Genomic DNA, 15,565 nt, shown 5'->3' with positions numbered 1-15,565 from the left:
TTCCTTGATTTAGTTGCAATGGGAGCCACATTGGAAATAATTACCTCACTAATTATTGATATTTAATATCTACCATTAATTGGTAGGCCAAAAGAGACACTGATAAAAAATTCAACTGAGAAGAACCGCTCGAACCATCAACTAAAAACTATGTACATTGTATATTACATTTAAGGGACCTGTCATTTACTTGTATGTTCTTATATATTTTTCACACAACTCTCCCTGAAAAGGAAAAATGCAAAGCACTTTATATTTTATTATCCGTTTTTCATAAAACCTCCCCTAGAGACTGCCATATTTTTGGGTGGCCCAGCCTGTTTGTTCTGACCTTAATTCAGCTACTGGCAATATTCATGAGTAAAATCATTACCATATTTTTATCATTTATCCTATCGTTTTTGAAAATTAATTTAATGAAGATTAACAATAACAGGAAAAACTGTCAAATATATTGGTCTGGCAAAGTGTCATCATAATTAAAGTATTTCTATTCGGATTTTGGAACTTTTCAAGGGTAATTGTAAATACATGTGTATATTTCCTATTAGAATACTCATTTGATTGTTATAAAGTTAAACAGTTTTGGATCTATCGTCTGTTTCTAAATACAGTGGAACCCAACTTTGACTTGCGTGACATAATTGAATCATTCCCCAAGTTCTGTAAGCATTGGTAAGCATTGTCATGCATCTGCACAGAGTGGTCAAAGTCCTTGTCACACACATAGTTTGCTACAAGGGAGAATCCAATAAAGTACAGTTGAGACATCAGGTTGTATCCAGACAAATTGTCTGATAATATCAAGGGTGGCCTTTGTAGCATCATAGTATGTAGCTAATCCTAAATATACATTAAACAAGTGACCAATAATAATCCGAAGGCGAGAGATAGAATAATGAAATTAAAAGATGAAATGGACCTAGTTGACCCCTGGCGAGAGAGATACCCGAATGAAAAAAGATACACCTGGCGCCAACCATCTCCATTGAAGCAAGCTAGACTTGATTACTTTCTTGTGTCGCATAATATGATCCCGTCTATTACAGCTACTCAAATAGAGCCAAGCTTTATGTCGGACCACTATCCAGTATCAATGTCATTTACCTTAACTGAAATAGACAAGGGGGCAGGATTCTGGAAATTTAATAACTCGCTTCTCAGGGACAAAGACTATGTAGCTATTGTCAAAAAAACAATATCGGAAACAATTTTACAATACAAGAACTATGACTCTACTGACAGTGACTTTACCATAGACGACCAGATGATTTTCGAAATTCTTCTCTTGCAGATAAGGGGCGAGACTATTAAATATTCATCTTATAAAAAAACGCCAACGAGAAAGAGATGAAACTGAACTCATATATCTAAGATTAATCAGTTAACCGAGGACATGGATGCGACTAACGACATTGAAGCGAAATCTAAGATACTAAAGGAAATTGATACGATAAATGAAAAATTAGAATATATTAATAAGATCAAAACGCAAGGGCTTATGCTGAGGGCAAAAGTAAACGCAGTCGAAAAGGGGGAAAAACCAACCAAATATTTCTTACCGTTAGAGTCTTGAAATTTCCTAAATAAATCTTTCTCTTGTCTGAGTATGGAAATGTTTTAACAAATCAACAGGAAATTCAAGAAGAAATTAGAAAAGTCTATTCCAAACTCTATCATAAGAAAAATGATGTTAGTAATGTTGATCTTGAAAATTTATTGAAGGATTGTAATGTGCCTAAGCTGGATAAAAACTTATCATCATCACTAGAAGGCAAACTTGACTATGAAGAACTACTTGCAGCACTGAAATGTTTGAAAAATGATAAAAGCCCCGGTTCTGATGCTTTTACTGCTGAATTTCTTTAAAAAAATTGGTCAGATATCAACAAATTTTTAATCCGATCTATAAATCAATCATATGATAAAGGTGAATTGTCCATAACTCTAAAAATGTTTTTTAAAAACTGGAGACCTAGCTCACTTTTATCAGTTTTTTACAAACTAGCTTCACTTGCTATCTCCAAAAGAATAAAATCTGTGCTCCATATATTAATTAGCGACGATCAAAAAGGCTTTATGTCTGGTAGGTATATTGGCGAGATAACAAGATTAATTTATGACCTTATGGAATACACAGAATCTAACCAAATTCCTGGACTACTTCTATTAATCAACTTTGAAAAGGCATTTGATACAGTTGACTGGTCCTTCCTAGATAAGACACTAGCTTTTTTCAATTTTGGACGATCAATACGTTGGTGGTTCATGACATTATATAACGGGATAGAATCCAGTGTACTTGTAAATGGTTATGGTTCGCCCATGTTTGATATACGAAGGGGATACCGTCAGGGCGATCCACTCTCTCCATACATATTTATTCTCTGTGCAGAGATTCTTGCCATAATGATAAAAAACAACAAAAATATCAAAGGGCTAACAATAGACAATGTAGAATTTCTAATCAATCAGTTTGCAGACGATACAACATTTTAGACGGTTCTGAACAATGTCTCTTCGCTGTGTTTAATGTATTACACTTCTTTGCCAGATTTCAGGTCTAAAAGTTAACATTGAAAAAACGGTTAATGTCTATTTGGTCAGCCCACAACCTTACTCCCCTTGGCGGAAACACGATTTTAAAATCGTTAATTATTCCTAAGCTACATCACTTATTCAGTTCACTACCAAATCAAAACACTGATGTTGTTAATGCGTTTCAAAGAAATTGTTTTAAGTATTAAAATGGCCCAAAACCTACTTCAAAAATCTCTAAACAAAATACAGCAATGGGCTGACAAATGGGGCTTCTCCCTTAACTCGGAAAAAACTACAGGAATAGTATTTAAACACAAAAACATTAAACCCGCCTCCCCAAAACTCTAGCTAAACAACAAACCAATCCAATTCCTAAAACAAACCAAATTCTTAGGACTAATTTTCGATGAACATCTCTCCTGGGACGCTCACATAAATAATCTAATAACTAAATGTAGAAAAGATCTAAATATGCTAAGATGCCTAACTGGCTCAAACTGGGGGGCCTCCAAAGACACCCTCCTCTCACTCTATATATATCACTAATTAGATCTAAAATAGACTACGGATGTGCCATATACGACACCCTAAACCAATCCCTAAGCAAAAAACTAGACTCAATCCAATATCAGGCTCTAAAACTAATAACATGCACTCAACATGGCACCTCCTACACTTCACTCCAGTCCTTAACTGGAGAAATGCAACTAAATCTACGTAGGGAACAATTAACTCTAAATTTCTGGGCCGCGTCTCAATCCAACCCCCTATTCAAAAACCTAATAAACAAAAATATCAGCCCAAAAAACCAAGCCCTAGCTCGAAAACACCCTCTACTTACTCCAATATCCCAAAGAATAACCAATTACTTAAATGAACACCAAATAAACAATCTTAAACAAAACTGTAAAAAATCAAATATCTTCACCCCAAAACTTAAAACACCCAAAATAGACATAACACTAGCTAGCACAATAAATAAACAAACCGACCCAAACATAGCAAAAAACACTACACCAGCATACATACATGAAAATTGGCCAAATGGTGTCACATTTACACAGACGGATCCTCAGATACGATCTCCAAACACAGGTCCACATCACACAACCAACTAAAGCCACACAATCCTACCAACTCCCAAACAATCAATCAATATTCACGGCCGAACTAATGGGCATGGCCTCAGCCCTTCATAATCAACAATCTAAAAAACAACATAAAATCCTAATACTTACCAACTCGCTCAGTGGACTACAAGCCCTCCAAAATAAAAACACCAAAAACCGACCTGAACTAATAAATCAAATACTAAAAAGCTAAAACGATTTAACTAAGGCAGGCAAACAAATAATATTCATTTGGATCCCCGCCCACGTAGGAATATACGGCAATGAAAACGCCAATAGAGCAGCTAAACTATCCCTTAAAATCCCAGAAATAAGCATAAACCTACCCATCTCCAAATCAGAAATTAAAAGTATCAACAAACAAAAAATCACCAAAAAATGGCATAACCTATATCTAAACTCAAATAGCCAAATCAAAAAGGTTCTCAAAAAAAACCTAACCAAACCAAAAATTCTACATCCGTCCAAAAAAATTGACAGAGTAATCACTAAACTCCAAACAGGACATACCAACCTAAATAACCACCTCAAAATAATAAGAAAACACGCAACAGGAACCTGCCCACATTGCAAACAACAAGAAACCCCAGAACACGCACTCATACACTGCGCCCACTACCTAACACACCGAACTACACTACAAACCACCCTAAATCTAAATAAGGCTCTTACTCTAGAAGCAATCCTAAACCCACAAAATATAATAGAAAAATTCAAAGCCTTAGGCTTATACTTAATCAAAACAGGACTAATAAATCGCATTTAATACCCCAATAAACTACCAAAACCAAACCACATAATCAAACTAACAAACTTCCAGTAACAAAGTAAGTAAGTAAGTAAGTAAGTAAGTAAGTAAGTAAGTAAGTAAGTAAGTAAGTAAGTAAGTAAGTAAGTAAGTAAGTAACCAAGGAAATGTATCTTACCAGAAAATAGTTTTTTCTACTTTAAAAGTTCTACTTATCAGATATAAAATAATGACAGTTTTGATATGCAATTCTCCCAACAAAGACATTTAACATTTGATTTACATAAACTGTACACAAAACCATAAGTTTAGATTAAGTGTACTTAAGTGTACTAAGTGTATATGCTAATATACAAGGCACACATAAAAACACACATGAATATACTGGCACACAGGCAAACATACATAATTTTTATATGCGTATGTACACGCTTGTGCACATATACCTCTACATACCGGCATATCACATATACAAACAAAAATTAGATTGATGCAATTGTTCCAAAATACTTTACATACAAAAACAAGCGAACAGATTCTGTAATAGCATGGTTAATATGGGGAGATGTTTTAGCATTTCCATTTTCACAGAATCAAAGTCATAACCTTTCATGACTCAGATCAGCTTGTAGTGATTTAAAATCATATAAAACTGATTCATGTCAAAGGACCCATCCCGCACTTGTGTCACCTTTTATAAAAATACCATTCATTACTTATTTTTGTGCCCAAATTATGCCATTATTAGAAAAAAATATGTATTATGGATGGATATGATATAAGAAAGCTTTATATGGTAATGTTGAAAATTATGTACAGGAAAACATTGAAATAATTCAATCAATATGTGCATTTATCTCAGAATCTGGTAGATTTAATTAATCAATATGGACTTCTTCAATTAGCTACTTATAATCAGTTGATTACATTATTGCTCAACTGATAGTATTGCATTAGTATAGAATTAGTATTTTATTAATACTTATTTTGTATTTGAGCAGCAATTAGATAAGCCATCGGCTTGTTTGCAAATCCAGTTCGTTATGAAATAAATATGTTTAAAACACATGTAGTAGAACATATTATTACAATAGTTATGATGTGAAAAGAAGTAATGTGTAAGATCCTCAAAATGGTATCCACAAGAGCAGGTAGTTGTATTATGTTGGTGTTTGTTGTTTAACTCTGCACTCAGCCATATTCCAGCTTAATGGCGGCGATCTGTAAATAATCAAGTCTGGACCAGACAATCCAGTGATTGACATCATGAGCATCGATCCACACAATTGGGATACGATGACATGGCCCAACCAAGTCAGCGAGCCTGATCACCCGATCCATTAAGTTATGTCTTACAACTAGCATAGGTTGATCATGTTGATGGGGACCAATTTCAACCTGGAATCCCCGCATGAGTAAGTATGCTGCTGTTAGATTTGATTGATGTCTAACGCCGCTCTCAGCAATATCGCAGCTATACGGCATGAGTCTGTAAATAATGAACAAAAGTAACTGTGACAGGAATCAAACCTGGGTCTTTAGCATGAAGAGTGAACGCTACAACCACTAGGCTACCCCACCACCAAAAATTCCCACATGATAAAGTTGTCATCATGGTTATTGTTTAACTAGGCCTAGTTCAGGTGAAAATGAAAATGTTCATACCCTTAAAATGTCTTATCTTCCACTTCACGACGATCACTGATGCAAAACTTCCCTGTCATTAAGTTTGTTCTTGATTCTTCACATCTGGAAAAATAGGTTGAGGCTATATTATTCATTCTCACAGAGTAAAGTGAGTATATGAAATAAGACAATGACTCAATGAGTCACATTAGCTTACAGAGTATCCAGTTAAAGTAAAACATATCATATACATAAGCAAACTACTAACATGTGATAGACAGGCTACTTGTCCTGTAAAAATAAAATCACACATTTACTTACATGTAGGCTATAAAAGTTAATGTGTCACAAGTAAGTTGCTTACAGGTGGTTAATGACTTTAATACGTGATCATTGTAATTGTCACATATTTACCTAGACCGCCTCCGTGGTCTAGTGGTAGAGCGTCCGCCCGAAGAGCGGAAAGGTCCGGGGTTCGATCCCCGGCCGCGTCATACCAAAAGACGTTAAAAGATGGTACTTGTTGTTACCCTGTGTGGCGCTCGACATTAAAGGGGCACTGATCTAACGCAATTCCCTGGACTGGTTGTTGCCTTTGTTATCGTTTTTTCCCCGTGAGTACCCGGATGATACGCAACGCAACTAAGCGTGACCAGAGACTGGGCTACCGTCTGCAAGGACAGCTAAATAAACTTGGAGGCTGGAGGCAATATTTGTTTTACGCATTTTTGCATAAACACTGATTGGTTAACCATGATCTATAAAGATTTCGACAAAGGGCGCATGTTAATTAATTTCTTCAGCCTAAACAAACAGACAAAAGGAACAGCGGATCTCATCGGATGTCGTCATTGTGAAATACCCCAGATGGTTATAGTTTAATACTAAAAAAAGTATCCATGCACTGAAAGCATTTTCGGATTTCGGATTGCGTCGATAATACGATTATTACTCCCTTGATGCCATCCACGTTTTCTCGTTTAACCCTACACTTGTGTATTTGTCGTCATTCACTTGATGCTCAGTTAATGAATTTATTACAGGTACAATTAGTGGTAGCACCACTTAGATTACCTGACAAAGGTTCCCATTTGGCATTTATTGTGTCTGGGGTAATTATTCAATCTAAATCCAGGTTTGAAGTGAGGTGAAATGTGTGTTATGTAATATGCACGTGGCAGACCAGCAAGAGGTTAATGATCAGTTGATTTACTTTTTTTTTGTAAATCAACGGATCATTCCTAGTCATAAAAGGATTAACAGAAAATACGTTGATTGATTAATCACTGTTATCTTGCACAGTGGATATGACAAAAGTGAGTGTTTACACGTCTAGGTTTAATAAAACAAAGGGAATACATGTACACTCATATCATGGCGTGAAGTGCCGATGTAAAAACAACATACTTTGTTCAAAGGGTGAACTGATAATACGTTGATTGATTGATCATGTTGATCATTGTTATCTATCACTCAATGGTATTTAGGAACCGTGGAAATAGTTGTCACGTGGGCTTTCTCAGCCGACCTTTGAGACTTGACACCTATGTGAAACACCTGAAACAATCCAAGTGATCAGTTGAGAAACGAACACGGGTCATAATAACCCGAAACGATATATATCTTTTAAAATATTTCTTTAATGCGCTATAGACGTTGTTTTCACAGGTCTTTTCCTTTGTAAGCGTGTATATATTACCGTCAATTTGTAAAATGTGATTCTCTCAGGCAATTTATAAAATGTGTAAATATTTCAGTCATTTTGACTAAAAAACCTGTCCAGATTGATTAAGACGACCAAAAGGGCCTACAAACATCACAACAGATTATTATGTAGGATTAGAAGCCAAACAACATAGAAAGTACTTTTCAACGTAACATTTTCAGTCTCTTGGTGATGACATTAAACATCAAAATGTTTGGAATTCGTTATCATAATAATACAGATGGAAATGTTTTTCAGTCACTTTGTAAAATAACTGAATATTTAGGCGTTTAATAAATTTGAAAATGTTACATATTTTGACAGTAAAAAAATATACACACTATAAAAAAGCAAGGCTCAGGTGAAATATGTACTTTGTGTTGCAAGACAAAATAGTGTAAACGAAAATCGCAAAATTACCAAGCAAGTGACTTACCAAAACTTCGTCACCATTACCGATGCTACCCACAGAGATACCTACATTTCCTTATTATCTCGAAAACTGTTTTTCATTTTGTTGATCAATGTGACCATACGCCCTTATTACTACCCATAAAAGTGACTAATGCGCTTACGAATGGCGCAACAGAGGTCGCGAACTAGTCTAGATTTCTGCTTTACATCCGGGTACTCACTGGGAAAAAACAATAACAAAGGCAACAACCAGTCCCGGGGAAGTGCGTTAGATCAGTGCCCCTTTAAGGGGCTACGCATGTCGCTATATAAGTGCAATAATCTTGGACGCGACGTTAAATCCCATTTCACCTCACCTCACATATTTACCTGAAAATGTCACTTCAGTTGCCAGCATGACCTCAGCTGCAATCTCAATATTTGGCCAATTTTGACGAGGTTGTGAAACATTCCTGCTGCAGGAATATCTAGTCCGCTGGGAGGGTCCTACTATTTAACGTCCGGGGACGCCCGGGAACGTCCGGGGGCGTCCGGAAACGTCCGGGAGGTTTCAGACGTCCGGAAACGTCCGGGAGGTTTCATCAGACGTCCGGGAATTTAAAAATACGGTGCAGTCAATAAAACATGTCTTTCTCTCAGTTTGGTAAGATCGTGAAAACTGGCGTACAAATAAATAGAAAAAAAATAAAAACAAACAAAAATGAGTACAAGTAACAGGGTAAAAAATATTTGATAGGCCGTAAAGGTTTTGTTCTTTATCCAACAAGGCGGACGTAAAAGTAAAAACAGACAATGTAAAAAATGTTTGTTTGTTTGTTTGTTTGTTTAGCGTCACAGTCAGCAATATTCCAGCTATATGACGGCGGTCTGTAAATAATCGAGTCTGGACCAGACAATCCAGTGATTGACAGCATGAGCATCGCTCCACGCAATTGGGATACGAAGACATTCATCAAATCCAAGACAACGAGCCTGACCACCCGATCCTGTTAGTCGACTCTTACCACAAGTATAGCCGCCTCTTACGGCAAGCATGGGTTGCTGAAGACCAATTCTAACCCGCGTACTTATTTACAATACATAAGATGTTTAATAAATAATCATCAATGTTCATCATATCTATCTATCCTACTTTCCTACAGTACATAATTTATTGTTGAAAATACTACTTTCTTAGAAAGTGAACGTCTTTGCTGTTTTAATCCTCTTTCGTTGTTCTGGTTTTCGGGCTGTCTGTGGTGTCTTGGGAATGTTGAGGCGACCATCAGACGAAACAGTAATGCTTTTTTGACATCTGGGGCCACGCAGGAACTTCCGAAAATGTCTGTCTTTCTCCTGTTGGCTTTTTGATGTCCAGCAGGCATTGGACAATTTAAAGCCTGCCATCCACGGTGTCAGTTGGTAGTTGCCTTGGCCGTAGAGGGCACGGCGCATGTCAGCATACTGGATTTTTACAATTGTGTGAAGTTTGTCAGTTAAATCCGGGATTTTCAATGATTTCCAATTGGTACTTAATTTGATGATGTTGTTCATGCTCTCACAGGCATTATTAGTCCAATGTAACGGAACTGCTTTTGGTCTTTCTTTTGAAGGCAGGAAAATGTCAGTTTTTATAGTTTTAATGACTTTAGAAAGGTAGGAAGAGGAATCGGGAACAGTTGTTGAAACAATGTCTTCTAGTTCCATTTGATTTAGTTCGAACTGATAGGAGTCATGGCTATTCACCAGTCCGGAGGGTCCAAAAATCTTCTGATGAATGAGTCGTATCTGCTGATCTGAAGCGCCAGCCTGATGTCGAAGGTGTCTTTTTATATTTTGTTCTATGTGCCGTTCACATAAAATGTGTGTGGAAGCGGGGAAACAGTTTCGGAGGGCCTTAATCAAGCCCCTTTCTTCATCAGATCCAATTACCAGTTGTTTCCCTTGTGTCTGAGTCCCCCCAAGATTAGAATCTAGAAGTGCCTGGATATGTGAAAAAAATCTGTGATATGTTAAGTATGACCCATCCCAGTGAAGATAAAGGGGGCCTAGCATTATTGGATGGGTCTCTGTACCTTTTCTGTGTAAGTTCGGATGTTGAAACACTAATAAAGTCACAAAACATGCTCCTAAATTGAACGTCCTACCAACTCCAACTACAACCGGTTTTTCTGAGGCACTTGTACAGAACTGTTTTAATTCCTTAATTTGAACCTGTGTGTATAAAATTACTGACGGCGGTTTTCCTTTACACTGAATAATCTCTTGAATGAACTCGTTGGTGTGAATCGAGTTAATGATGCTGATAAGGTCATCTGCAGTGTTCTGCCGCTTGGTGCCCTTGTCTTTTCTCACTGACTGTTTTAAATTTTGTACTTGTTTTAGATCTCTGGCAGCTAATTGTTCTCCCTGCTGCAGGTGCTTATTGTACACATCTCGTGCTGGTTGTGTCTTCACCTCTTCTCTTATCTGCTCGATGACAGTGTCGGGCGTCCTCACAAACTCGGCGGTAGACTTTTTTGAATTTCCGTGAATGGCACAGGACTGTAAAATTGAAATAAAACATAATTGAAAAAAAGTATTAACTCTCAGCTGCATGAGTATACAGCTTGGATTTTATAATTCCGAGGGAGTTCAGACTGACGAAAATGAACGCATACAGATCGTTTGATCGGGGGAAAACAGAAGCGCATTTGAGCAATTATTGACTGGAAGACTACTATTTAGAATAATTAGATTTATATTTCATTCTTGATATTATTACAGAGATTTGCAACCTTTACACACAAGAAATAGGCCTACCTCGGGAAACTTGCCAGTGTATTCGACAATAGGTACTTGTGGATGAACAGGAGCGTGGCCGGTGGGGAACTGTTCAATCCAAGTCACCCGCTTATGATAGTCTGCACATCGCTTCAGTTTGTTATAATAGCGTTTAACAATTAGGACTTCGCTATTTGGAGGCTGAATTGCCATCGGTACTCTCATACTTTTTTTCATTACACAATACAGTCCTTCCTTTTGCTCTAAGTATGTAAATTTGCCATTGACAAAATGATAAAAATGTTTCTTTGTCGACCCCTTTCCCCACACACCACAATCATCTACAAATTTAATTCGACGGGACATCGATCTGCGGGATATATTCTGAGAGTTGTCACAGATAAATGTTTCGTTTTCTTTTATTCCTACAGGAATCTCTGACTGAATGTCTTTCGCATTGATTACTGTCTGAAACAACTCCGGGACGTCCATGAACCTTCCACTGTTGGATACGGAACCACGGACACTTGGTGATGAATCCTGTAGGGACAGCTCATCATTACTTGGAGTGAGAGATGAATCCTCCATGGTGGACACAGGAGGTGCTATTATCTCGACTGATGTATCGTTGGCTGTATGCTGAAACAATCACATCATATACATGAGAGAGATATCCCTGACATAAGCCACACGTACGTATGACCAGACAATCCAGTGATACATATCATGAGCATCGATCCATGCAATTGGGATCGATGACATACTTAAACCAAGTCAGCGAAATTGGCCACCCGATCCCGTTAGTCGCATCTTACGACAAGCATAGTCGCATCTTACGACAAGCATAGTCGCCTTTTACGGCAAGCATGGGTTGCTGAAGACCCATTCTAACCCGGATCTTCACGGGTGCGAATTAAATTTAAATAGAAAAGTTATATTATAAATAAAGTCGTCACAAGTGTTAATATGAACGTGAAATATGGACCTCGTCTAAGACATTATCGTAGACTCGTATTGAAAAGCAAAAAAAAAAGACGAATTCTCTCTATATATAGAGAGAGAACTCGTCACTTTTTTATATAATATCGAAACTGGATGAAAGAGATGCTTACGTCGAGTGACGTCAGATCAAGGTCCATCGTTATATCTGCAGGAGCGGCAGTACCGGAACAGTTCACGTCCTGTAAAGTGAATAATCTTGTCATTCGATGGTTTGTCTATACACGCCTATGAGGCAACTTAATTCATATTAAGACAATAGTTGGCGTACTCTTCATTATCTAATCAACATTTTGACATAATAATTTGTAAGATCATGGTACCTTTATTTGGCTGATATCCATGTCAATCGGGGTTTCGCTGAATACCGGAGAAGACGTTTCTGGCTTCATCTGCTAACAAACAGTATATTGATAAAACTTACAAGACGTATCCGATATGTAGCAATTAGTATATAGCATAAATATATGGTTTCACTGGACATACAGCTAATACATGTATATGAGTGACATACGTTTTTCTCAGGTGTTGAGGTGGTTTGTGTCGTGACGAGGCTTCTTCTACTTTTGGAAATGTTCTTCTTGCTTTATCTGCAAAGAGATAATGACCATTAAATATTTTGGTCGAAAAATAACTAACCATATCTCACCTCTGATCTCAAATGTTACAGTTTAAATTAACATCAGAATCAGCACTTACAGTTTTAGGAGGCCTCACTGATGGTGTAGGCGAGATGGTGATGACAGTATCCCTGGTATCTGTCGCATCGAGTCGCAGAGTGTCACCACTGCTACCGTCGCCTTGATCTAAGAGGCAGTTACTGATCTGGGACATAAGTGAAATATAATACTATCAGGAAAAGATAAGGAATATAACAGAATGACATATAATATGATCTCATTGGAATGTTACAGTTATGCACATGTCATCTCTTCAAGGGCAATGTGTAAAGTATTCATCGCCTGTTGAAGTTTTTTAAAATGACTACGATCGATGATCCTATCCAAGCCTCTTAATTAGTTGTTATATTATCTATTTATTTATTGGTCTTGTCGTAATAATAGCTCTTAAGTGTTAATGTTATATTGTTACCTGTTATAACCGACGTTATACAACATTTATTGCATTTAACGCATCTATAAATAATTTTGTTAAAAAGAGAAATATAATACATACAAATAATTGACATACACTTACGGTAATATCTGGTAGTCCCACTGTAGCCCATTTCCTCTTTTTCATCGGGGGTTGAATTTGCTCACTAAGTAGGACAAAGTGGTTAGGTAACCAAATCCTGTCGAGTTCCGATGCAGGGGGTGTTGTGGTACAACTCCAAGGTATTTTAATGGGCTTGGCGGAAGATGTCCTGCGAGATTCAATGTACGGTTGAGGATAGCAAGAGACTGATCCATCATGCCATTGATTGGGGGATAACACAAGATTATGTTTCTTCCAACAACAGAAGCCACAGCGTGCATAGTCCAAGCAGATGAGTGTGACTTATCCTTTGCACATTCCAGGGTAGCGCTTGTGTAGTCTGTACTGACAAGAGACAGACGCCTGTTGTCTGATAATTCAGTGTAGTAAGGAGCATTCAGTGTCATTTCGATACATGTCCTCACTCGCAGTTCTGTGGCTCTGATTTCTGACCCAAAGACACCAATACTGACAGCGTTGAACAGACAGTTCCCGTTTCCTGTCACCTTCAGTGGACTTTCGGGCATCTTACCACCGTACTGTTGAATAATTGACGCAGCAATATCATCAATAGCATTTGTGGTCACGCTGTTCGGTTTGTTATTTACAGTCAGTTCAGGCAAATTTGAAACCTGGGCTTGGACTTCCGTAATGAGACTCTCAATACCTTTAAAATAAAAAAAAAACTCAAGTTTAGGCGATTGCAGATTGTGTTCAAAAGGGTTAGTATATACTAAGTTGTGAGTAGTGGCAGTAATTGGATTGATTAATCGACACCATTAATTAATGTTATTATAACAAATTGGTGGTTTGATGAATTGCGTATTGCTTGATTCTCTTCGACAATGTCATAAAATACTTTCCATGTAAAACTGTATTCCAAAACTAACATCTAAATTAAAAACTAACTAGTTTATCGCAGTGTAGATCTTGCATAGTGTTATAAATTATTATTGTTCTGCACAAAGATGTTTAATTAAAACGAACTATCTAAATCAACAACAAAAAAGGGCAAAGAGTCAGGGTTTTCACCTACCGAGGGATGCAGCTTCCTCAAGTTTGTCCAGTACAGCACTGTAGTTGAATCTGCACGATGTACAGCAATACTCCCCAGTCCTGGCAGACAATTCTTCGAACTTCTTATCTGTGAGTCCCTCGCACTTAGGGTGGTGCCACGCCTTGCACTGCTCACAAAACACGCCCTTACGACAACCACGGTTGCACACCCGGCAAGGGTTGCTGATTGTCCTGGTGGATTTCTCTTCCACAACAAACAATCCCATTGTCGAGGTTTTCGGTTTCTACGAAATTCCATGATTGCGAATTATTACTCTCTCTGATAGCAATTTCAGATTGTAATGCTACAGTAAGTACTTACTTTGGAGATTTAACGTGCGCTTTCCGACTGATGCGTATTTCGCACACGGGCCCGGCCAGGCCATTTAATGTGTTTCCGAAAGGGGCGAAAGTGGTCTGTGGAACCCAAGGGGAGATTTTAGGGGTTGCTTATATAGAATTTGGGAATTTTGAGATTTGGAATAGATGCCGATGGGATTGGGGAGGAGAACTAAGGGAGGTGGGTATGGTGGATGTTTGTTTGTTTACGTGATTTTGATTTGGTAGGTTATTGTGTTTTTAGATGCGTTTTATTAGTTCCGTTTTTATTAAGAATACGCCTAAGGCCTTGAAGTTTTCTAGTTTATTTTGTGGGTTTAGTATTTCTTCTAGAGTGAGAGACTTGTTTAGATTGAGGGTGGTTTGTAATGCGGTTCGATGTGTTAGGTAGTGTGTGCAGTGGATGCGTGCGTGTTCTGGGGTTTCTGGTTGTTTGCAGTGTGGGCAGTTACCTGTAGTGTGTTTTTTTTTTTAAAATTAGGTGGTTATTTAGGTTGGTGTGTCCTGTTTGGAGTTTAGTGAATACTCTGTCGATTTCTTTGGATTGATGGAGAAATTTTGGTTTGGTTAGTGGTTTGCTGAGCACTTTTTTGATTTGGCTATTTGAGTTTAGATATAGGTTATACCATTTTTTTGTGGTTTTTTGCTTGTTTACACTTTTAATTTCTGATTTTGATATGGGTAGCTACAGTAAGTTTAGAATAGAACTATTTATGTTGTACGTGTTTCTGACGTAGAGATGACATGAGATGTGAGAATTGACCCGCTTAATGTTATTACAACAATTCCTAGAGAAACGTGGAGATGACATGAGATGTGAGAATCGACCCTCTTAATGTTATAATAACAGTTCCTAGAGAAACGTAGAGATTACATGAGATGTGAGAATCGACCCTCTTAATGTTATTACACCAATTCCTAGAGAAACGTGGAGATGACATGAGATGTGAGAATCGACCCTCTTAATGTTATTACAACAATTCCTAGAGAAACGTGGAGATTACATGAGATGTGAGAATCGACCCTCTTAATGTTATTACACCAATTCCTAGAGAAACGTGGAGATGA

The 15,565-nt window shown here is 37.5% G+C and overlaps 2 protein-coding genes across 4 annotated transcripts in view; both read right to left on the bottom strand.

Moving 5' to 3' along the window:
* Positions 1-15,565, bottom strand: part of LOC124126897 — a 31,688-nt gene that overhangs the window by 10,003 nt on the left and 6,120 nt on the right. The window lies entirely within an intron of this gene.
* On the bottom strand, positions 9,141-14,561 carry LOC124126896. 3 transcript variants are annotated; one of them, XM_048396094.1, is made up of 8 exons: positions 14,139-14,561; positions 13,103-13,769; positions 12,605-12,730; positions 12,420-12,495; positions 12,229-12,297; positions 12,019-12,087; positions 10,946-11,545; positions 9,141-10,687 (listed from the first exon to the last, which is right to left on the bottom strand). In XM_048396094.1, exons 5-8 carry the CDS (start codon positions 12,295-12,297, stop codon positions 9,338-9,340), a joined length of 2,088 nt encoding a protein of 695 aa, XP_048252051.1. In that variant the 5' UTR covers positions 12,420-12,495; positions 12,605-12,730; positions 13,103-13,769; positions 14,139-14,561; the 3' UTR covers positions 9,141-9,337. The 3 variants fall into 3 exon arrangements, with proteins under 3 accessions (XP_048252051.1, XP_046346407.1, XP_048252052.1); XM_046490451.2 differs by having other exon boundaries at positions 12,229-12,300; positions 13,103-14,561; XM_048396095.1 differs by having other exon boundaries at positions 12,605-12,725; positions 13,103-14,561.

This window comes from Haliotis rufescens, unplaced genomic scaffold (assembly GCF_023055435.1).
Source record: "Haliotis rufescens isolate VD_foot unplaced genomic scaffold, xgHalRufe1.0.p SCAF_15, whole genome shotgun sequence".
Taxonomy (NCBI): Eukaryota; Metazoa; Mollusca; class Gastropoda; order Lepetellida; family Haliotidae; genus Haliotis; species Haliotis rufescens.
This window is presented reverse-complemented; position numbering and strand designations above follow the sequence as displayed.

Excerpts from the sequence above, each read along its gene's own strand:
- LOC124126896 (XM_046490451.2), bottom strand. The coding sequence starts at position 12,297 with ATGAAGCCAGAAACGTCTTCTCCGGTATTCAGCGAAACCCCGATTGAC. Across the intron at positions 11,546-12,018 it reads TTGATCTGACGTCACTCGAC|CATACAGCCAACGATACATC; the intron begins GTAAGCATCTCT and ends TGATTGTTTCAG. Across the intron at positions 10,688-10,945 it reads ACACTGGCAAGTTTCCCGAG|TCCTGTGCCATTCACGGAAA; the intron begins GTAGGCCTATTT and ends TCAATTTTACAG.